We start from the raw sequence: 23,306 nt of genomic DNA, 5'->3' as shown, positions 1-23,306 counted from the left end.
TGTGTCAGATTGGTATGGTAGAATCCATGGGAAGTGAACTTCCACCTGACGCAGTTTCTGTCAGGACATGGTTGCTATAGACAGTACCTGCATAGGTTCGGGCACTCAGAATCTCCTGCGTGCCCCAATTTGCTGGTTGTAGAGGAAACAGCGGAGCATGTCGTGTTCGATTGCCCCCGGTTTCATTGTTGTGAGAGGTCGCATGACATTGTTACGGCTCATACAAAAATAGTTGAGTGTCAATACAAAAAGAGTCACGTGGGGGTGGGTAGGTGTCCAAAATGGTCAATTCGTTATGTTCGTTCGTTATGAAATATATGAACAAGCCCTAAGGTGTTCGAACTCTCAGTGTCACCCTCCATCATGTTCAAAGATGTGAGTACAAATCTAATGTCTTCTGCGAGGTCTGTTGTTTGCAATCTTCTTTAAAGTATGCAAAAAAAACTGCATGTTCAGATTTGAAGTAGATTGAATATTAATACATTTTAATTCCTCCCTCAAATGCTTATATTTTGACAGATTCGCGAATTTCGGCTACCACTTGCAGTCTTCAACAGTATCGTACACTCATATGCACTGGATAAGTTCTCCTTTTGTAATATTCATCCCATCCTCTTTCCCTCATTATTATCTTAAAGCGTGTATGAGTAATATCATAGACTGTACCCTGCATACCTTTGATACAAAAGGAAAAAATATATAACACAGAAATCTTTTTTTTTTTTTTTTTGAATACCTCACTATTGCCCAATAATTTAAAATATTTTACTCTAGTTAACATAAATTTTATTGGAATGCATTATTCTTTACAAATTTAATCAAAATTTACCAGCTTTTATTGAGTTTTACAAATGTCCCAAGTAACAAAGGTATTTCATAAAGACCCATTTGATAGGTCCCAACTGACAATAAAAGTGCAAAAGGTCTCATGTGATAAAAATATCCAAAAATAACGTAAACATGTGATTTTCCGCAGAATTAACATCATTTTTGAATTTTTGAGCTTTTTTCGCGTCTAGAAATGAAGTACAACCTCTTATTTTATGTTTCTATTCTAATTGGCATTTGATTTTCATCACGATTTTTTCGAAGCTTATTTTCTCCGATAAAGGCAAAAGTCTGATGGGACCTTTAGAAATGTTCGTCTCGAGTTCATTTGACACATCGTATTACCTCCCTTTTAGATACCTTGGTATGGACGGTGTAACCGAAAAACCAAACAACAACAATTTTGACAAACAAACTTTGTTTTCAGTGAGACCGCGGCGGATCGCGTCGATCTTTGGGAACGATTTTTGTTTATTATTTTCAAACTCGGCACACAATTTTTTAGTAATCTCAAATCGAAACTTGGACTTTTCAAACTTTGTTCGTTACAATCGGAGCGGGATGGATCAAAAACCGAATATCCGGTAGGATTTTTGAAATTTAAAAAATAATGGTCGCACTTCACTGGAATGGGCGACAATCTGTATATTCACATTTAACATATTAACAATTTTTCAGTGTCCTACAAAAAACCATCGATAAGGACGATTCAGATGGGGATGGATTCTGCCGGTTATGTTTCACTGAGACGTATCCACTGGTGCAACTGTTTCCGGAAAACATCAGTCCAGACCGAGATCTGCTGTGGAAAATTCTTGAGTGCACTACACTAAAGGTAAGTAATTACCGTTCATTTTTCTTTGATAGATTTTTAAACATTTCTTTTCTGGTACAATGTAACGTTAGAGAAACCACAGACCACTCAAATTCACGCGTTTAAGGTAAATGCTTTCTTAGTGGAGGTAGTATCACGTAGTATGTTTTGACATGTTTCGCACAGGAATGTGATTTTTTTTTCCTCGTCTGTAGAGCCTTTTAACCACTGCTTCCATTATTAAGGAATATTGTGGTGTGACCCATATTTTGTTTGGTGCTCATCAAAATTCAAATAATCAAAATATTTAATATCCTTTCACAATTGAGATGTTATAGACATTGGTTGTGTCACACTGTCCCAACTGGGCACAACTCGTTTTATAAAGTATATTACCCTACTAGGACTACATTACCAAATTTCCAAGGGCTCTGGCCGTGTAGTTCCGGCGTCCAGAATAGAACTACGGACAACCCGTTCCGGTGGTAAGAGTCCACCAAACGGGGTAACCCCAATTCAAGGTGTGATGCGAAAAACCGTGCTGAGGAATGAATGGTCGAAGGGGTGAAAAAGATGTTCGGCCATTAACGGAGCCTGTGGGGCACCTGGGCACCCCTCACAGTATTTTGTCCCTTACCGCGTTAATGCAGGGCTCTGGCGTGGTGGACCTCTTTTCCCGTGCTACTCGTGGGATTCAAAAATGAGTACAATATCTAATCAAAACAATAGTAGTAGTGCAGGTAGTAGCAGTAGTAGGGAAGCGAACCCCTTCGCAAGAAGTGGGCTAGCTAGATCTCCGTTGAGGAGAGTAGAAGCAGGAGGAGGCAGCAGTGCACGTAGTGCCAGTGCTGGAACCCATATTTCATCCCCGGCTAACGCATCGGGTGAAGTTATGGATGGAGCGTGGTTGATGAGGGCCATCAATAAAAGTAGAGATGGGCTCTCTGCGATGGAAGTGGCTGCACAACAGCTCGACTCCATAATTGACTTTGCGTCCTCGAAGTCTAACATCAGCAAGGACCTCAAGCAGGCCTTGCTTAGACTTCGTAAGTCAATGTTGGCGGCCAAGCAGAACCATGCTGAACCCATGGTGACTGTGGCTGCGGCAGAACCCGTGGAACCGTAGGTGCCGAAGTCTACCCAGACGGAACCCTTCGTTTTCGCGGGCAGCCCCAAAAGCGTGGAAGCGAATGCTTACAGCAAGCAATCGCAAAAGCGCGCGAGGCAGCCGTCAGGGGAGGAGCTACCCGGCGGCGCTCGTAAGGCCAGGCGGATACTGACCCCGAAAACCGGCAGAAGTGCCGGAAAATCGGACCCCAGCCAGGCGTCCCGGAAAGCCGAGAAGGGTGGGCCCGAAAAGGCTGGCCCCTCACGGAGTGATGGGAACAGGGGGTTGCGACCTTTGAGAGGTCCTCCATCACCACAGGTCAGGGCGGAGCAGGGGGGGGACGCCCCCTGGACAACAGTAGTGAGGAAGAAGAAGAAGAAGAAACAGGAGAAACAGGAGCGCAGGGATACCAGACCTAAGAAAGGTAGGAGGGTAGGTGCCAAGCGCGAAAAGGGTGATGCGATCATCATCAAGACGGAAGAGTCCAAGTACTCGGAAGTCCTGAAGGCGATGCGCAGTGACGCGAAGCTTGCGGATCTAGGAGCCGACGTACGCAGTGTCAGACGCACTCGTACAGGTGAAATGATCCTCGAGCTTAAGCGCGACAAGGAGCGCAAGGGCGCCGCCTACAAAAGTTTGGCGGAAGAGGTCCTTGGCGCTGGTGTTGAAGTGAGGGCTCTGACGCAGTCAGTGACTCTGAAGGTGATGAACCTTGACGAGATCACTAACGCAGAAGAGCTCGTCACGGCACTGCGGCAACAGTGCGAAGTGCAGGTGCCCACCACCGCCGTTCAGCTACGGAAAGGTCCGGCAGGTACTCAGGTGGCCTTAGTACACCTACCTGTGGCAAACGCAAATAAGTCCGCTAAGGTAGGTAAGATCAAGGTTGGTTGGTCAGTATGTTCACTGAACATACATGAGCAACCAGTGATCTGCTTTAGGTGCAGGGAACCTGGACACAAGTCCTGGGGCTGTAAAGGCCCTGATAGGACTAAGTTGTGCAGGCGTTGTGGTGAGGAAGGTCATAAGGCACTAGGCTGCAAGAACCCTCCCAAGTGCTTGATTTGTTCCGGCAAGTCCGTGAACAACAATCACCCAACGGGAGGCTCAAGGTGCCCGACCTTCAAACGAGCCATCAACGAAAAATCACAGTGCAGGTAACGCAGCTGAACCTGAACCACTGTGACGCAGCTCAGCAACTGCTGTACCAGTCAGTTGCTGAGTGGGGGACGGACATCGCCATCATATCGGACCCATACCGAGTACCCGCCGGCAACGGCAACTGGGTCGTGGATGGATCCGGAAAAATGGCGGCGATATGGACAACGGGTAAATACCCTGTCCAGCAGTTGGTGTCTACTACCTACGAGGGCTTCGTGATCGCCAAAGTAAACGGGGTCCTCTTCTGTAGCTGCTATGCGCCTCCGAGTTGGTCGACCGAGCGGTTCACGCAGATGCTGGACTGTATGACGACCGCGCTGACAGGGCGAAGGCCAGTTGTAATAGCGGGTGACTTCAATGCCTGGGCCGTGGAATGGGGAAGCCGTAACACGAACCAGCGAGGTCAAATCCTGCTAGAGGCACTGGCCGTGCTAGATGTCGATCTGGCTAATGTTGGTGCCAAAAGTACCTTCAGCCGTAACGGAGCGGAGTCGATTATCGACGTTACTTTTTGTAGTCCTGGCCTAACGAGTAGTTCGAACTGGAGGGTAGACGATGGCTACACTCACAGCGACCACCTGGCGGTTCGCTACAGTATCGACTACAACAACAGCAGGCAGCGGGTTGAGGAAGCGGCTAGGTCAAGGCCAAGCCCTCGTAGGTGGAAGACATCGTACTTCAATGATGAAGTACTTAGGGAGGCGCTCCGCCGTGAGCGTAACCTACTCGGCCTAAGCGGGGACGAACTGGTAGCGGTGCTTACGCGTGCATGCGATGCGACCATGCCTAGAAAAGTCCACCCTAGGAATGGGAGACCACCGACATACTGGTGGACTCAAGCTATTGCGAACCTGCGCCGTGCCTGCCTACGGGCCAGGAGACGGATGCAGCGAGCACGTACCGAGCAGGAGCGTGAAGAACGACGGGCGGTGTTCACCGCTGCCAAAGTCGCGCTGAAGTCTGAGATAAGGGCAAGCAAAAAGGCCTGCTTCGAGGGACTCTGTCAGAGTGCCAACGCGAACCCGTGGGGTGATGCCTACAGGATCGTAATGGCGAAGACAAGAGGTGCAATTGCTCCTACGGAGCAGTCTCCACAGATGCTGGAGGGGATCATCGAGGGGCTCTTCCCGCGCCACAACCCTAGCCCATGGCCTCCTTTTGTAGGACAGCCGGGGATTGGGGCTGGTGATGAGGATAGAGTAACTGATGAGGAACTTGTAGGGATTGCAAAATCCCTAAGCATGGGGAAGGCACCAGGTCCGGACGGAGTTCCAAACCTGGCCCTCAAAGTCGCAATCTTGGAGGCTCCCGGTATGTTCAGATCTGCTATGCAGATATGCCTGGACGAGGGAGTATTTCCAGATGCGTGGAAGAGGCAGAGCCTGGTACTATTGCCAAAGGCGGGGAAACCACCCGGTGACCCGTCGGCGTATAGACCAATTTGCTTGATTGACACGGTGGGGAAAGTGCTCGAGAAGATCATCCTCAACAGACTGTCGAGGTACACCGAGGGTGTAAATGGTCTCTCAGGCAACCAGTTCGGCTTCCGGAAAGGGAGGTCCACTGTAGACGCTATTCTGGCGGTTAAGAAAACCGCTGAGATAGCACTCCAGCGTAAGAGGAGGGGTATTCGCTACTGCGCAGTAGTGACTCTGGATGTAAGGAATGCATTTAATAGTGCCAGTTGGGCGGCTATTGCTGATGCGCTCCTGCGTCTGGGGATACCCGAGTACCTGTACAAGATTCTCGGAAGTTACTTCCAGAATCGGGTATTAGTCTATGACACAGAGGTGGGTCGCAAGGTTCCATCCTGGGTCCGGTGTTATGGAATGTCATGTACGACGAGGTGTTGAGATTAAAATTCCCGGCGGGTGTGGTCATCGTTGGCTTTGCCGACGATATTACGCTGGAGGTCTACGGTGAATCGATCGAAGAAGTGGAATTGACTGCAGCCCACTCGATCGCAATTGTGGAGGAGTGGATGAGCTCCAGGAAACTGGAATTGGCTCACCACAAAACGGAGGCTGTTGTTGTCAACAACCGAAAGTCGGCGCAGCAAGCGGTGATCAGTGTAGGCGACTGCACAATCACTTCGAAGCGCTCCGTCAAACACTTGGGGGTGATGATCGACGACAAGCTTACCTTCGGTAGCCATGTCGATTATGCCTGCAAGAGAGCCTCCACAGCTATTGTGGCACTGTCCCGGATGATGTCCAATAGCTCTGCGGTGTACGCCAGCAAGCGTAAGCTTCTGGCCAGTGTCGCCTCATCCATACTGAGGTATGGTGGCCCGGCTTGGGGCACGGCTTTGAGTACCGATAGCTACCGTAGCAAGCTAGAGAGTACTTATAGGCTAATGTGCCTGAGGGTTGCGAGCGCGTACCGTACCGTGTCACACGATGCACTTTGTGTCATCACCGGTATGATGCCTATTGGTATCCTTATCATGGAAGACATAGAGTGCTTCGAAATGCGCGGCACAAGAGGCATACGCAGGACTGCCAGACTGCCCTCCATGGTCAAATGGCAGCGTGCGTGGGACAGTTCCACCAAGCGAGTGTGGACTCACAGGTTGATTCCGAGGTTAGATATCTGGGTCAATAGGCGCCATGGGGAACTAACATTCCACCTAACACAGGTCCTTTCGGGTCATGGATGCTTTAGACAATATCTACACCGTTTCGGTCATGCGGGTTCTCCCGAATGTCCAGTTTGTGCAGGTTTAGAGGAAACGGCGGAACACGTTTTGTTCGTGTGCCCGCGTTTCCGCACAATGCGTGACCGCATGTTTGCCACATGCGGTCGGGACACGACTCCGGACAATTTGGTCCAGAGGATGTGTGCAGACGAGTTTGGCTGGAATGCCGTTTCATCGGCTATCACCCACATCGTCTCGGAACTCCAAAGGAGGTGGCGTGTGGACTCGAGGAGTGACTAGTGCAGACGCTAATCAACAGGTGGTCCAAGGGTTCGCAGTCGGCTACGTAGGTCATACCGGTGCCCTACGGTCGAAATCGACCCTTACAGCGATTAAGTGGCCGCGGGGAGAACATCCTGGTAGCGCTGCTGTCGTGGCGCCGGCCTACTGGGTGGGTACGAGCCTCTGGTTGTTCGGGGCAGGTGGAGGCCCCTTCGTCAGCAATCCCAGCTCGTGCTAGCTGATAGGGCCTGAGCCTTCAGTAGGTCAAATTGCGAAGCCCGCAGTATCAGTTCTTGATACCTGCGGTGCAGCTGGGCGCGGGCTTAGTGGTCGACCCTGCCCGCCTTCAGCGGACAACGGGAGGTGAGGGCCACCCGGGAAGCTGGCAATGCGCCAGCATGCTACCTTGGTGGACCCCCATAAGCGTGTCATCGATGTTCGTTGCTGCATGGCTACGCAGCTAACCTGGAGGATGCGATGTGCAATAGCCCCTCTCCGAAGCAATGCCTTCTTGGTGGTCCCGGAGAGACGAAGGGTTTGGCGGCAATGGAAATGGTTTAGTGGGTCGGGGGTGTAGTCCTGTTTACTGCTTGTACGTAGTAAATGGTCCCCAACCCCACACTCCCGGACCTCGGTCCGGAGTCTGTTGAGCAGATTATCCCCCCATTGCTTAGAAGGAAAAAAAAAAGGGCTCTAATAACCCATTTCCAAATGATAAAATTCTTTGATCAAGCAATGCTCCGCAGTTGCAGAGTTTTTAGCTTGACAAAAACGACACTCAGAGGATTTGATATTTCCTCTTTTTAAGATGATACCTACTTGGGCAGTGACCGATCGTCAGGCCAGTTATTATCCTAAGATTTCCTTTATTAAGATTGAGTATAGACCGGGCTTTAACTAGACTGGGTTTTATGAATCTTTTCGCTTGCTTGGATGTATCCGTGGCGTTCCAATTGGATTCTACCATGGACATTTTCCAATGTTTCAGATTCATCCAGAGAGTGCACTCAGGAACACCACAGAACGGTTCAGGGTCGACAAAGCTCGAAGCTGCATCCTGTCTTGCTAGATTGCCGGCGATTTCATTCCCCTCAATTCCACAATGGCCAGGCTGTACTGGGTCAATGTAACTTCGTTCCTACTGGCAAATTGCTTTAGAGAAAAAAAATGCATTCCCATACTAACTTTGATCTACATGTGAATGCCTTTAGAGCATTTAAAGCTGCTTGACTGTCCGAGAAAATACAGATCTTTGCAAACCTAGTTTCTTTTGAGACAGACATTTGTACAGTCAATGATGGCTTGTATTTCAGCTTGTAAAACAGTGGGACTGCGCCCTATAGCGATTACCTTGCTGATACCAGGGCCGAAAACTCCAGCTCCGGTATTGTCGCCCATCTTTGACCCGTCGGTATAAAATACAATAGAACCTGGACGTAAACTTGGCCAACCAGAATCCCAAATATAGCGACTTGGTTTCACCACTTTGAAGGGAACATTATAGTTGATCTTCGTTGTCATCCAATCTTGTATTGTTTTCATATCTGAATTCAAATTGAATTCCGTGATGATCTTCATGTGACCAATCAAATCACCATCTAGTATTTTATTATAACGAATTAACTGCAAGGCATTTTTGCAGCTTGCAGTTTAATGAATTGTTGCAAAGGCAGTATATTAAGAAGGGCATCCATCCAAGGCAACCGATGGTGTACTGTTCATTGCATCTGTCATTGATATACAAGCAAGTCTTTGCAACTTGGCCAGCTTCATTCTCACACCAAGTTCGGGATACAGTGCACGTATTTTTCGCGGAAGTGGCAAAACGTGCTGATTTTCGATTGAAAGTGAAACAATGTTAGCCGTGAAATCGGAGACGCATCATCTGTGGAAGTTGTGCCTACTATGGGCTCCAGAAGAACCTGCGGTCAAAAACGATTCGTCCACGCACCAAATGTACCATGTACAAAACGCTGATTAGACCGGTGGTCCTTTACGGGCATAAAACGTGGAGGACCTGCAAGCACTCGGAGTCTTCGAACGTCGGGTGCTTAGGACGATCTTTGTAACCTTTCAAAAAAGGTTACATTTTTTGTACATAATTTATCGTTGTAAATAGTTTTTATTCTTATTATTAGGGCTTATCGCAATTTGAAATATTTTTTATAGAATTAAAGGCACATTAAATAAACTAATGAATTGGAATTGAACTTGAAATGAATTAAATAAACTTAACGAAACAAAAAAATTATATCGAATTTAAACCCCCGTTATCCTATCCTGAACATCCCTACTCCGCTACCACTTGCTACCAACCGTCAATGTCATCGAGCGAACAGCTGACTGTCACCCACCGAGAGGGAGATAAAACTGCCGGTCATCCCAGAATCGGCCTCTATTAGGTGAACGCAAACAGTCACCGTCAGTTGTGCGCGACTTTTCTAATATTTTCTTTTACTCTACCAGTAGTGAACTTAGTTTAACTCAAGTGTCGGTCGTCGAATCGAGTGAAAAAGTGCTCTTTGATCCCGATAGACTTTCAACGAGTGAACGAATCCAATCGCCGTTGTGCCATTCCGTCGCCCCATTATCGGCCGGCCAGACGAAAGTGTTACCATCTCACCCCGTGTGCATCCCGCCATCACCTTGTTAGGGCCGTTGAATAGCCCTTTCTCAGCTTGGGACAGCAGCTCCGGACTTACCACTGTCGTGGGGACGGCCAGGAGAGCAGCGCCAGAATATCCCGAGACGGTTCCCCGTCAAAGTGTTACCACAAGGATCGAGTCGAGCTTCGGTATCACCCACCAAACGTCGTCGAGGAAAGACGAAAGAGCATGACGATGGGGTTTCGACGATCCCGATCCCGGACTGCCGAGGGTAACCGACCTCCTGCCAGCTGCTAAAGTGGCCACGGTATGTGAGTAATTTCCTTTCCTTTCCTTAATTTCTCCATTACTGAGTTAAACGCTCCCCTCCCCCCCCTTATGATGAATTGAATAGATGAATAGAATGATGTAAAGTTAAACCTTTTTCTTGTCGCCTATTATTTCGAAGCGCAAGCCCTGCTTTCTCTCTCTTTTGTTGGTCGGTCCACCTTGTTTTGATCTTCAAGGGAAGTCCTTCCGCCTCCAATTCCTTCGATATCGCGTAAACGGCCCTGAGTCCCAGGACAAAGCCAAGGTGGGAACAATAGTGGTTCCCAACCTAAGAAATCCTAACAATTGGCGCCCAACTAAAAGTAATAAGAAAAGGTTTCCATTTTAACCTTAAAGTGGAACCCTTTTCAAGGAAACACTAGAAGGAATTGGAATCCTTTATTCCAATTGTTCTTACAAGAATAGTGATTGAGTTGTATCGGAAACGTATTGTTATCAGTGAAAGTGATAATCTATTGGAAGTGTTCGGATGATGAGAATTTCTGGTATTTCTATTATAGTCGTTCTTTTGAATCCGCTTTAGAAATTTAGCCTTTTGTCCTAGATACAGTGCCTGAATTAATTAGTGAATTAGTAGATTCAAACAAATATTTAGTGAATTAGTTTCATATAATTTTACACAGTGTTCCAATTATGAATTTTTTCTTTCCTAAATTTATTTATTTTTTCATTTATTTTTGTTTATTTAAGTGGATGTTAGAATAAGTTGATGCTTGTTCTTTTTGCATTCTTTTATTGTAAATTTAATTATTTTTTTTTTGTAAATTAGATAGCTCCAGTCTAATATACGCCTAATTTTTGCTACGTTTTCGCATAATTTAAAGCGAATATTATCTTTTCACGTTTAATTAGGTGTTACAAGCGAACTTTTTATTTTTTCTTATGCTTTTTTCCTGTTTTTAGCACATTTTTAAAGAATAAAAGCGTTCCTATATAATTTAGTGAATACTTTAGATAATTGTCTGTTTATTTTTATATTTTTCTTTTTTGTAAATTTATAGATTTATAGTATAGCTACTTTCTTTAGTTTAGTTGATAATTTTCTTGAATATTTTTTTTATTATTTCGATTTTTATAACGTTTTTGTGTTCAAAATGGCTGAAGCACGTAGCGATGAGTACACACGCGCTGTAGAAAGAATTCGTGAATGGTACCATCATTTAAGGGTGGACCATTTGTCGACCGATGAGTTGGATTTCGAGCTCAACATCCGCTCAATTGTAATTAGAGAGGATCCAACCTATTCGCGAAGACGGAGGAGCCTTCGGGAGCATTTAAAGGCTGAAAAATCGCAAAAGGCGATTATTGAGGCAGAACTTGAGGTTAATTGGGAAGAAACACTTCGGTTTTGTCGACACAATTACGATGAAATTTATGCGGGCCTCCAGCAGAATGATCGAAACCTGAAAACAAGAGGTCAAGCAAAATTGTTACATTTCGGTCATCGGATTATTCTTTTGTTGAAGCGGGCAGAAGGAGAAGCAGAAAGTTTTTTGAAGGCGATGCTCATTGATGTGGTGAGACTATTAGATCACTATTTTTATTCGGAACCTGAGACATCGGGAGCCGGTCTTCGAGAGATACTGGGGGATCAAGACTTATTAGATCTGTTTCGCCCTGAAGATGACGCAGTGGCCCCAATGCACCAAAATATGGCAAGTGGGAACCAAGCAGCGAATACGGAGCGCCCAGAAAGCACCACTTCGGTGTTAGAAGCTTTGCTGTCTCGTATCAACGAGCTTGCAGTAGAATTGTCGAAACGGGACAAGCCCAATGGAGAGTCTCAGAATAGGGAATCCGTGCTTCCAAGTGGAAGCCAACAGCCGTTGACGAACTCACAGCTTTATAATGAGTTCTCTTCATTTGTGCCCATTTCTCTCCCCTCAAGTTCAATGCAGTCTCAAACGATCAGCTCGGCTAGCATGGGCATCCCTTCAAGGCCGGTCACTAGCGTGACTTTTTCACTACCGCAGAGCCACTCGACGTCACAGCCTCAAACTTCTTCATCGTTTCAAAATCATTTTTTGAAAAATCCCTCCTTTCAACCGTCTAGTAGTGCACACACTTACAACCCTGGATGGGGAATTCCATCTTCAGGAAGTGTACCACCTCTAGGTCAATGGCATGGTGCCTCCGCATTTTACAATGCGCCGAATTCTAATCCTTGGCAAGGAAACCTTGCTCCAGGCTATCAACAGGCATTCCATCCATGGGCCGGAACTGCGATTCCTTCTTCTAATCCTAGCTCTAATCCATCATTCATTCCATTCAATTCAGTTCGAACAGGCAACCAGGTGCGCCACACCTTACCTGTATCCAAGTGGACGATAGCGAAGTACGATGGTGAAGACCAGGGTTTGAAATTGAATCAGTTCTTGGGGATGGTTCATGCTATGTCAGTGGCTGAACAGGTTTCAGACCACGAATTGTTCGAATCCGCGATTCATCTTTTCAAAGGGCCAGCCATGCAATGGTATATGACCATGCGCGCATCGAATCGCCTCATGAACTGGCAGCATCTGGTATTTGAGCTCAGGAGAACATTTATGCATCCTGATTTAGATACTCTGATAAAAATGAAAATTTATCAGCGCCACCAGTCCCGTAACGAAACTTTTCTCCAATACTACCATGCCATGGAGGAACTTTTTGGAACCATGAGTGTTCCACTGCCAGAATTTGAAAAGGTTCAAATTCTGCTGCAAAATTTGAGGCTTGACTATAAGAGACAGCTCAACTTTCTCCCGATATCCGACCTCCCGACCCTCGTGTCTGCCGGTCAGAAAATCGATGCTGTGAATTTCTCAGTTTACAATAAGGTTTTTGGACCTGAAAGGTCGGTGAACGCTGTTGAAACTGTAGATTCCGACACAAAGTCGAAGAAGAGTTTTTCGAAAGACAAGCAAAATAAACCTTCGACGACAGCACAGCAGTTCCCACCTAGAAGCAACACCAATACTAATCCTTCTCAATCTCGTCAGCACCAGAACAGTTCCCAAACCGGAATCAACCCCTCTCGTGTCCCAACGCGTCCACCAATCACTTTGGAAGAAATGATCGATTCCCATCAGCCCCTATCCGGCCGACACTGCTTTAATTGCGGTAAGTTCGGGCATCGAATGGATCGTTGTGAACTTCCAAAGGGGGTCCTTTGCGCGAACTGTGGATTTCGAGGGTATCCAACCAACAACTGCCCCTATTGCATAAAAAACGCAATAGCAGCGAGCCAAAACCGCCGCCCGCTGAATCCGAACTTCTAGGCGTATTTCTTCCACCGTGTTTCGAACCGGCTACGAGAAATCTCTATCCGGTGTCTCCCGCTTCATTTACGATTTCATATCCATTTCCTGACGATAATCGTCCCTACACGTCTGTGAAAGTGTACGGTGTCAACTTTCGGGCTCTTCTTGACAGTGGGAGCAACCTCACCCTGATCAATGAATCCGTTTACAACTCCATTAAACCAAAGCGCATCTTTCCGCTTCAAAACCCAGTAAATCTGCGCACTGCGAGCGGAGAAAGACTCAGTGTTCGCGGGCAGGTTTATTTACCATTTTTGTGGAATGGCATGGTCAAGGTCGTCCCCACTCTAGTGGTTCCCAACCTGGCAATAAACTGTATCTGTGGAATGGACTTTTGGAAAGCCTTCCACATCCAACCTACCATTACCGGTTGCGCCATGGTTGAAAACATAGGAGACGACTCAAATCTTGAATTGCCATCCCCATCTTCTGTGCTAACGGATTCTGAGAAAAAAACGATCGATCATGTTAAAACACTGTTCATCGCAGCTCGCCCCGGGAAATTGTCCACTACTCCAGTGGCGGAGCACAAAATAGAGATCGCCGAGGAATGGCGGAAGAAGCCTCCAGTGCGACAATTCCCTTATGTAATGTCCCCCAAAACGCAAGGATTAGTGTCGGTGGAGCTTCAGAGATTGCTCGATGCTGGGATAATCGAGCCCAGTAACTCGGACTGGTCGTTGAACTGCGTGCCAGTTATAAAACCTCATAAGGTTAGGCTCTGTTTAGATGCGCGTAAGATTAACGAACGTACTGTTCGTGATGCTTACCCCTTGCCGCACCCCTGCCGTATACTTGGCCAACTTCCGAAGGCAAAATATCTTTCGACAATAGATTTGTCGGAAGCCTTCCTACAAGTTCCGTTGGAAAAATCATCACGGAAATATACGGCCTTCAGCGTGCAGGGCAAGGGGTTGTTCCAGTATACAAGGATGCCATTTGGCCTAGTGAACAGTCCCGCTACTCTAGCGAGATTAATGGATCGGGTACTTGGCCATGGTGTACTGGAACCCTATGTCTTCGTCTATCTCGACGATATCGTCGTGGTGACGGAGACATTTGAGCATCACGTACAGTTGCTTCGGGAAATTGCACGTAGACTGAACAGAGCCAACCTGATGATCAACATTGAGAAGTCTCAGTTCGGGATGCCGGAAATTCACTTCCTAGGATATCTTCTTAGTCCAGAGGGCCTTCGTGGAAATCCCGATAAAATTCGACCAATAGTGGAGTACGAGCGGCCCACTACGATTACCAAGCTAAGAAGATTCCTAGGAATGGCGAACTATTACCGGCGGTTCATCCCGAACTTTAGCAAGACTTGCGAACCACTGTCGGATCTCCTCAAATCCAAAACCAAAATAATTGGTTGGACCGAGGCCGCGGAGAGAGCTTTCTGCCTGATAAAGGAGCAGCTGATCAGCACTCCTATTCTAGGGTTCCCTGACTTCTCCAAAGAGTTCGTCATTCAGACGGACGCAAGCGACGTGGCGGTTGCTGGAGTTCTCACACAGCAACAAGAGGATGGTGAGAGGGTTATTTCGTATTTTTCCCGAAAGCTCACCACTCCTCAGAAGAATTACCACGCCGCTGAGAAGGAGGCCCTAGCCGCACTGCTCTCAATCGAAGCTTTCCGGGGGTATATTGAAGGATACCACTTCACCTTGGTGACGGATTCGTCGGCACTGACCCACATCCTCAAAACAAAGTGGAAAGTAGGATCGCGATGCAGTCGATGGAGCTTGGACTTTCAGCAATACGACATGACAGTAGTACATCGGAAAGGCAAAGAAAATGTCGTCCCGGATGCTCTGTCACGAAGCATTGCTGTGGTTCAAGGTTCATCGACTTCACCGTGGTATACCTCCCTGATGGAGAAGGTCAAAAACCACCCCGACGACTACGTCGACTTTAAAGTCGAAGATGGTAGGCTATACAAATTTATAGTGGCCAAAAATATACCATTTGACTCGCGGTACGAATGGAAGCAAGTCCTTTCCGCCGACGAGATTCCCGAAATTTTGAAATCGGTTCACGATGACCAGTTTCATCCTGGCTTCGAAAAAACGTTAGCTCGCGTTCGACAACGCTACTATTGGCCAAAGATGGCCAAAGACATTAAAGTTTACATACAGGCTTGCTCCACCTGCAAAGAGGTCAAGCCGTCGTATGTGCAGACGACCCCAGAAATGGGCAAAATGCGCTGTGCATCCCGACCATGGCAGATAATTTCCCTGGATTTTGTGGGTCCACTGCCACGTAGTCGGAGGGGAAACCAGCATATTCTGGTAATATGCGATTATTTCTCCAAATGGGTAATGATCCATCCGGTGAAGAAGCTGGATAGTTCAACCATGTGTGTGATTTTGAAAAATCAGTGGTTCTACAGGAACTCTGTCCCTGAAACTATAATTACGGACAATGGTAGCACATTTGTTTCCAAAGAGTTCAAGGAACTGTTGGACCACTTCAAAATCACACACTGGTTGAACTCCCGCTATCATTCCCAATCGAACCCAGTGGAGCGCGTCAATAGGACTATAAATGCGGCAATTCGCACATACGTCCAAGAGGACCAGCGCACGTGGGACACGAAAATTTCAGAAATCGAGCTGATGCTCAACACAAGTGTCCATTCCTCCACTGGGTTCACACCTTACTTCATTACCCACGGTGCTGAGCTAGCGGAACAGGGATCCGACCATCGTCTCGCCCGTCATGGCGAAGAGCTTTCTGCGGAAAAGAGGGAGGAAAGGCAGAAGCAAATGTTCTCTAAAATTCACGAGATTGTCCGTAAGAATCTGGAAAAAGCCCATAACGTGTCTCGGGACCGTTACAATTTGCGAAGTCGTACCTTCGCAAAATCTTTCTCGGTAGGGCAACTAGTCTACCGAAAGAATATGAAACAATCGTCAGCCGCCGATAACTATAACGCTAAATTAGGGCGGCAGTATTTACCGTGTAAGGTAAAAGCAAAAATAGGTTCATCTTCCTACGAGCTGGAAGATCTCACCGGCAAAAACTTAGGCATTTGGCCTGCGGTTCTCCTAAAACCCGGGTGATACGAACACTACGAAATATTGGGGAACATCTGCACTGCTTTTCTTCCAAGAATTCTGCTTCCAATCATCTGAAAAGAACAATCACTACCGGAATAACATACATTGCTTACCCGTTTATTTACATTCTTCCATTCTCAATCTGTTTCATTCATGCCTGCCTTACCATCGTCGTCGTCAGATAAATTGTTGTTGTTTTGATTTCTCCTCCTCACCCTCATCATCTTCTTCAGCTTCTTTTTCTTGCCCTCTGTTGACATTTTCTGGGAAATTTTACCAGAGTCAAACTCAGGGGTTTGTTTACCGGCAAAATAAAAGCCGCCCAAGGTTGTTAAATTCCTACCTTGTAAATCGAGGGGTCTAGTGCGACAAGGCTAGACTCCCGAAAATAATAAGAATAGGGATCCCTAAAATTACAAATATTAAACAGTAGAATAAATAATATATAGCGTGTGTATTTGGAACTATGTTGTTCGGGGTAGATCCTGTTTTAAGCCAGACAACTGTATGAATGTAATAAATGAATGAATGTTTTCGTATGAATGTTTGGGGGATTGAATGGATGGGTGAGTGAAGAATAATTTTTTTTTTCCCGAATCAATTTTTCGGTGATATTTGAAAACAAAATGAAGAGGTTCCAAAATATTTATTTTCTCTTCTAATTGTAAACTAGTTTTAAGGGTAGCAGTATCTAGTTTTAAAATTAAAGTTTAATTTCTAATGTTGATGGAAAGAGGATGGACAAGATCCGATTTATTCTGACGAACCTCTCTTCTATAAGGCTGAATTTTCCTATTTCATATATTATTTCGATACAACTCAAACATTGTCATCCTATTTCCACTTATGATAATTAGGAAGTATAGTGGTCAGGCTCGCGCTGCAGTTTCATGTAATTTGAAGGAAAAGAGCCTCCTTCAGTGATCAATCATTGCTTCAAATTATCACTTAAACTGCAGGGGTAGAGAGCCACTATAGGAGAACTAGCATTCAGTGAATCTATTACGAATTTGAGAACAAGGTCCCCCTTTTCTTCAATTCGATCATAGATCGTGAATGTTCGCCTCTCCCGGTAATTCCTTTAATCTTGGGCAGTGACAACTAATCTCGAAAAGAAGAGCTCCCATCGAGGAATCAATCACTTTTCCAGATTGGATGTCATTAACAAGAGAAAGAGGTTTACCGCGACCTAATTATCATAAGATGAAATGGGATTCTTAGCTTGGCAGCCAGACTCTATGGCTAAAAGTTACGTGATTTGGTGAGAAAGAGCTCCTCTACACGGAAAAATCATCTCATTAAATCAAACTAACAGTCAGCCAAAAGAGAGCTGCCAATACAGGAACTCCTAAATTGTACCTTTTCTTAATGGACAGTCTCTATTATTAAATGTTGAGTGATTTTGTGAAAGAGAGCTCCTCTCCATGGAAAAATCATTTCACAAAATCAAACCAACGTTTAACAAGAGGAGCGCCATACTGAAATCCTATTCCCTGACCAAATTCCCTGCAGTGGACAGTCTCTATTAATGATTGTGAAGTGATTTTGCGGAAAAGAGCTCCTCTTCATGGAAAAATCATTCCGCAAAATCAAAATAACAATCATTAAGAGGAGGGCCACGAGATTCCATAAAACCTGAAATCCAATCTCATTTCTCCCTAGAAAAAAACAAGGTTTTTTTTTCTAAAGTGGGGGATGAATGTAACCTTTCAAAAAAGGTTACATTTTTTGTACATAATTTATCGTTGTAAATAGTTTTTATTCTTATTATTAGGGCTTATCGCAATTTGAAATATTTTTTATAGAATTAAAGGCACATTAAATAAACTAATGAATTGGAATTGAACTTGAAATGAATTAAATAAACTTAACGAAACAAAAAAATTATATCGAATTTAAACCCCCGTTATCCTATCCTGAACATCCCTACTCCGCTACCACTTGCTACCAACCGTCAATGTCATCGAGCGAACAGCTGACTGTCACCCACCGAGAGGGAGATAAAACTGCCGGTCATCCCAGAATCGGCCTCTATTAGGTGAACGCAAACAGTCACCGTCAGTTGTGCGCGACTTTTCTAATATTTTCTTTTACTCTACCAGTAGTGAACTTAGTTTAACTCAAGTGTCGGTCGTCGAATCGAGTGAAAAAGTGCTCTTTGATCCCGATAGACTTTCAACGAGTGAACGAATCCAATCGCCGTTGTGCCATTCCGTCGCCCCATTATCGGCCGGCCAGACGAAAGTGTTACCATCTCACCCCGTGTGCATCCCGCCATCACCTTGTTAGGGCCGTTGAATAGCCCTTTCTCAGCTTGGGACAGCAGCTCCGGACTTACCACTGTCGTGGGGACGGCCAGGAGAGCAGCGCCAGAATATCCCGAGACGGTTCCCCGTCAAAGTGTTACCACAAGGATCGAGTCGAGCTTCGGTATCACCCACCAAACGTCGTCGAGGAAAGACGAAAGAGCATGACGATGGGGTTTCGACGATCCCGATCCCGGACTGCCGAGGGTAACCGACCTCCTGCCAGCTGCTAAAGTGGCCACGGTATGTGAGTAATTTCCTTTCCTTTCCTTAATTTCTCCATTACTGAGTTAAACGCTCCCCTCCCCCCCCTTATGATGAATTGAATAGATGAATAGAATGATGTAAAGTTAAACCTTTTTCTTGTCGCCTATTATTTCGAAGCGCAAGCCCTGCTTTCTCTCTCTTTTGTTGGTCGGTCCACCTTGTTTTGATCTTCAAGGGAAGTCCTTCCGCCTCCAATTCCTTCGATATCGCGTAAACGGCCCTGAGTCCCAGGACAAAGCCAAGGTGGGAACAATAGTGGTTCCCAACCTAAGAAATCCTAACATCTTTGGCGGTGTGCAGGAGTACGGTGTGTGGCAACGAAGGATGAACCAGGAGCTCGCTGCACTCTACGGCGAACCTAGCATCCTGAGGTAGCAAAAGCCGGAAGAATGCGTTGAGCGGGGCATGTTGTAAGAATGCCGGACAACAACTTTGCAAAAATGGTGTTCGCTTCCGATCCGGCAGGTACAAGAAGGCGAGGAGCGCGGCGGGTACGATGGGCTGACCAGGTGCTGCAAGATCTCAGATCTGGCGAGTGTGGGTCGCATCCGAGGATGGAGGGAGGCAGCTGTGAACCGAGTTGTATGGTGTGGAATTGTTAACGCGGTTCTATTGTAATATCAATGTAATACCAATAAATGTAAATGTAATGGTTAGAACTTCTAGAAAAATATTTGAAAAAAAAAAAAATAGACAGTAAGAGGATCATAGTTCATAAATGCACACTATTTTCTGACAAAACGGCACTTTTTCAAATCTGATAAAACCAAGGGTGGAACTGGCGGCTCTTTATTGCTACCCCGACGTGTCGCTGGTTCTAAAATGTAAACAACCATACAAAACAACGACCAAACAACATCCGCTTTTCTAAAAGTACACAATGACATTCTTTCAGTTATCGATAGAAAAGGTGTAGCATTTCTTTTCCTTTTAGACTTTTCTAAAGCATTCGATAGGGTTTCACATACCAAGCTTTTAAAAAAACTATCCTATGATTTTTTATTCTCTAGACCAGCAGTAAATCTTATGCAATCATATTTATCAAATCGAAGTCAATCAGTTTTTGCTGGTGGAGCCTTTTCCAAGACCTGTTCTATTTTGTCTGGAGTACCGCAAGGCTCAATCCTTGGGCCTCTATTATTTTCTTGCTTCATCAATGATTTACCTAACGTTCTAAAACATTGTAAGATCCACATGTTCGCCGATGATGTGCAACTCTATCTGGCTCTAGAAGAAGTTGATTTGTCACTTATGTATCAGCTAATTAATGATGACTTGTCTCGCATCATACGTTGGGCGGATGAAAATCTTTTGCAAATCAACGCTTCTAAAACAAAAGTGATGTTTATTTCAAGAAGCACTCATAACTACTCCTTGCCATCGTTTCGTCTAGGCAATGATCTTTTGGAGTACGTTAATAAGGCATCAAATCTAGGTTTCATAATTCAAAATAATCTTGAATGGGACAGTCACGTCAATAATATGTGCAGCAAAATTTATAGCGGATTGAGATTGTTGAGAATTTCATCAAATATGTTACCAACTTCAGTAAAATTAAAACTTTTCAAATCATTGCTGCTTCCGCATTTCATGTACGGTGATGTATTACTTATAAATGCTTCTGCCAGAGCTATAGACAGACTCAGAATAGCATTAAATTGTTGTGTACGTTATGTTTATAATTTGTCAAGATTTTCTCATGTGTCACGTTTTCATCCCAAGTTGATTGGATGTCCATTTTATGATTTTTTCAAAATGCGATCATGTTTAACTTTGTTCAAGATTATTCGATTTGCAACACCTTCATACTTGTACGAAAACTTAAACCCTTTCCAAAGCTATCGCACTAGAAACTTTATAATACCGCGATATAATACAGCACACTTTGCGAATACCTTATTTGTAAGAGGCATAGTATTCTGGAATCAATTACCAAATGAAACCAAAAACTTAAATACTTTCAAAAGCTTCCAGCAAGAATGCGTCAAATGGTTCAACAGGGGGAATCAACAAAATTAATAACTACGGAGTATCAGAAACATAATATTAAGTTAAATGTATTCCTTCAAAAATAGCTAATTGTAGCGCTTTAAAAGGAATTTTCCTTATGCTACATTGATATGAACAAGTAAATAAATAAAATAAATAAACAATGGTGACGGCGTAATCAATTTTCTCGCAAACATCTTTTTTGGGAATTTAGCAGAATTTTCTGATTAAATTGCCAACAGCGCACTGCTGTAGCACGTAGCAAATAACTGCTTGCAAACAATTTCTTTCAAGCGCATTGATTACCTGTAATTTTGCGAAGAATGATTTTTACTTTTCCGCGTTAAGCCTTAAAACTGGTTCTGGACTTAGGTTGGCGGCTTTTCAATTTTACTCCCAGTTGACAGCCGCCCTCCACCCTTGGATAAAACCACAACCACGTGTTTGACCTTGCATTCGTGTATTGTGTGGGAGGTACGATGCCCACACCATTATGCCCAGGGAAGTAAAAAAAAATGCTATTACAAAAAGGGCCTGGATCGACCGGGAATCGAACCCAGACATCTTCAGCATGGCTTTGCTTTGTAGCCGCGGGCTAACCGCTAGGCTAAGGAAGGCCCCACTTTTACTTATAATTTGTACTTAATTCTTACACACACGAAATGAGTTAATTAATGTAGATGTTTGCAATTGATCTCCATGATATATAATCCATATATCTCCAATACGTACTGTAGATGCTAAGACATTTCTTTCTTTCAGTTAACATACGACACAGACCATACAGCACAGATTTGTTCGTTATGCATCAGAAAGATGACCGCTTTTTGCGACTACCGTATGGAATGTCTGAGAAACGACAAGAAAATAGCATCTCACAGACAACGCAAAATGGTGATGCCGGCATATCCAGAAGTACGGACTACTGTAGAAGTGTTACGGGAATCCGAGCAATCGGTAGAAGTAAACGAAGATCATTTAGATGAAGACGAATGTGAGGAACAGATCAGCATTATCCATGAGGAAGATGCTAATGAAATTGCTGAGGCAATTGATGACGATGATGATGATGAAGCGTATCAACTCACGGATGAAACATCGAATGTGAAGGAGGAACCAGCCTTCGATGATGATCACCTCATGGCCGTAGTCGAAGACAGCGATCCTCCCGATACAGGCGAAGCATCTGATATGGATAAACAGGAAAAAGTGAAAAAGAAAAGAACACGAAAAGTCCTGATCCATGATGGCCATACGTATCAACTGCTATCTTCGCGCCCAAAATGTGACTCGATCACGTGGGGATGCATTTGGCGGAAAACGAAAGGATGCCGGGGCACTCTGGGTACAAAAGCCAGCGGTTTAATAATTGGCAATGTAATTCCACAGCATAACCATCCAGTTCAGCCGGTCGATAGAATGAAACAACGGAAATCGATCGTTATGCATGCTTTTCGGGAAGTCGAAAACGTCTACCTCAATGAACCGTACGAGATCATTAAGAATCGAATCGGGGGTGATATGCTCGTATACAACGGAGATCGATATCCTTACTCTCACAGTCGCAAGGACGGTTGTCGCATATGGAAGTGCAGCTCCCACCGAAAATGTACGGTTTCGATCTATCTCTGTCCGGATGGACGAATTTTCAAATTGGCCAACAGTCAACATTCCGAGGAGAAAATTTTGCAGAAAAGAAGCCGCACATCGGATGGTGGAGGCAAAGACTCCGCAATCAGTGATGCATCAGCCAACATCGAAGAGATCTATCCGAACCCGAAAGGAAACTTTAACTACAAGATAGTGAAGAATGCCAATAAGCGGAACGTGCTCATCTACGAAGGGGACCGTTACACCTTCTACTATAAGAAACCAAACGGATGGGTTGTGTGGAGGTGCACAATGGCAAAAGGATGCATGGCCATGATATATCAGCTTTGCGATGAATCAGTGGTCGTGTTGGGCGAAACAACTCATAATCATCTGAGCGTTGTCGAAACCTGGTAGGTCAAAGTGAGTGCTAATAGATTGGAATAATTTGAATTCAAATTACCTTGATCTCCAATGTTTCTTGGTAGAAGAATATATTCTTATTATATTTATAATATATTTATAATATATGTATTATATATTTATAATATATATAATATATTCTCTATAGAGAAAGCCTTTTGTTCATAAGCTAGTGGATTCGTGTACGCCGTGGCGTCCAATGGTTAGGTTTTTAAAAGTACTGCCGAGACCCATTTCGTTGGTCAGATTCTATAACATTCCCCAGAAAACCATTCCCCCGAAAACCATTCCTCCGAAAACCATTCCCCAGAATTCCGTTCCCCAGAATGAACCATTCCCCAGAAAATCGTTCCCCAGAATTCCATTCCCCAGAATGCACCATTCCCCAGAAAGCTATATGAATATCCATTTTTATTTTCTTTTTTTAATTATTGCTTTGCGTGAGTCACTTATGTGGGGGCCCAGATAGCCGTAGCGGTAAACGCGCAGCTATTCAGCAAGACCAAGATGAGGGTCGTGGGTTCGAATCCCACCGGTCGAGGATCTTTTCGGGTTGGAAATTTTCTCGACTTCCCAGGGCATAGAGTATCTTCGTACCTGCCA

The 23,306-nt window shown here is 45.0% G+C and overlaps 1 protein-coding gene across 1 annotated transcript; it reads left to right on the top strand.

Annotated features, from left to right (window-relative positions):
- The first annotated feature begins 1,251 nt into the window (after positions 1-1,251).
- LOC5578980 lies at positions 1,252-22,735 on the top strand. The gene is made up of 3 exons (XM_021856267.1): positions 1,252-1,412; positions 1,507-1,663; positions 21,453-22,735. The coding sequence occupies exons 1-3, from the start codon at positions 1,390-1,392 to the stop codon at positions 22,695-22,697; spliced, it is 1,425 nt and encodes a 474-aa protein (XP_021711959.1). The 5' UTR covers positions 1,252-1,389; the 3' UTR covers positions 22,698-22,735.
- Positions 22,736-23,306: the final 571 nt, after the last annotated feature.

This window comes from Aedes aegypti, unplaced genomic scaffold (assembly GCF_002204515.2).
Source record: "Aedes aegypti strain LVP_AGWG unplaced genomic scaffold, AaegL5.0 Primary Assembly AGWG_AaegL5_hic_scaff_1435_46_PBJ_arrow, whole genome shotgun sequence".
NCBI lineage: Eukaryota > Metazoa > Arthropoda > Insecta > Diptera > Culicidae > Aedes > Aedes aegypti.
The sequence above is the reverse complement of the archived record's forward strand: the minus strand, read 5'-3'. Positions and strand labels throughout refer to the sequence as shown.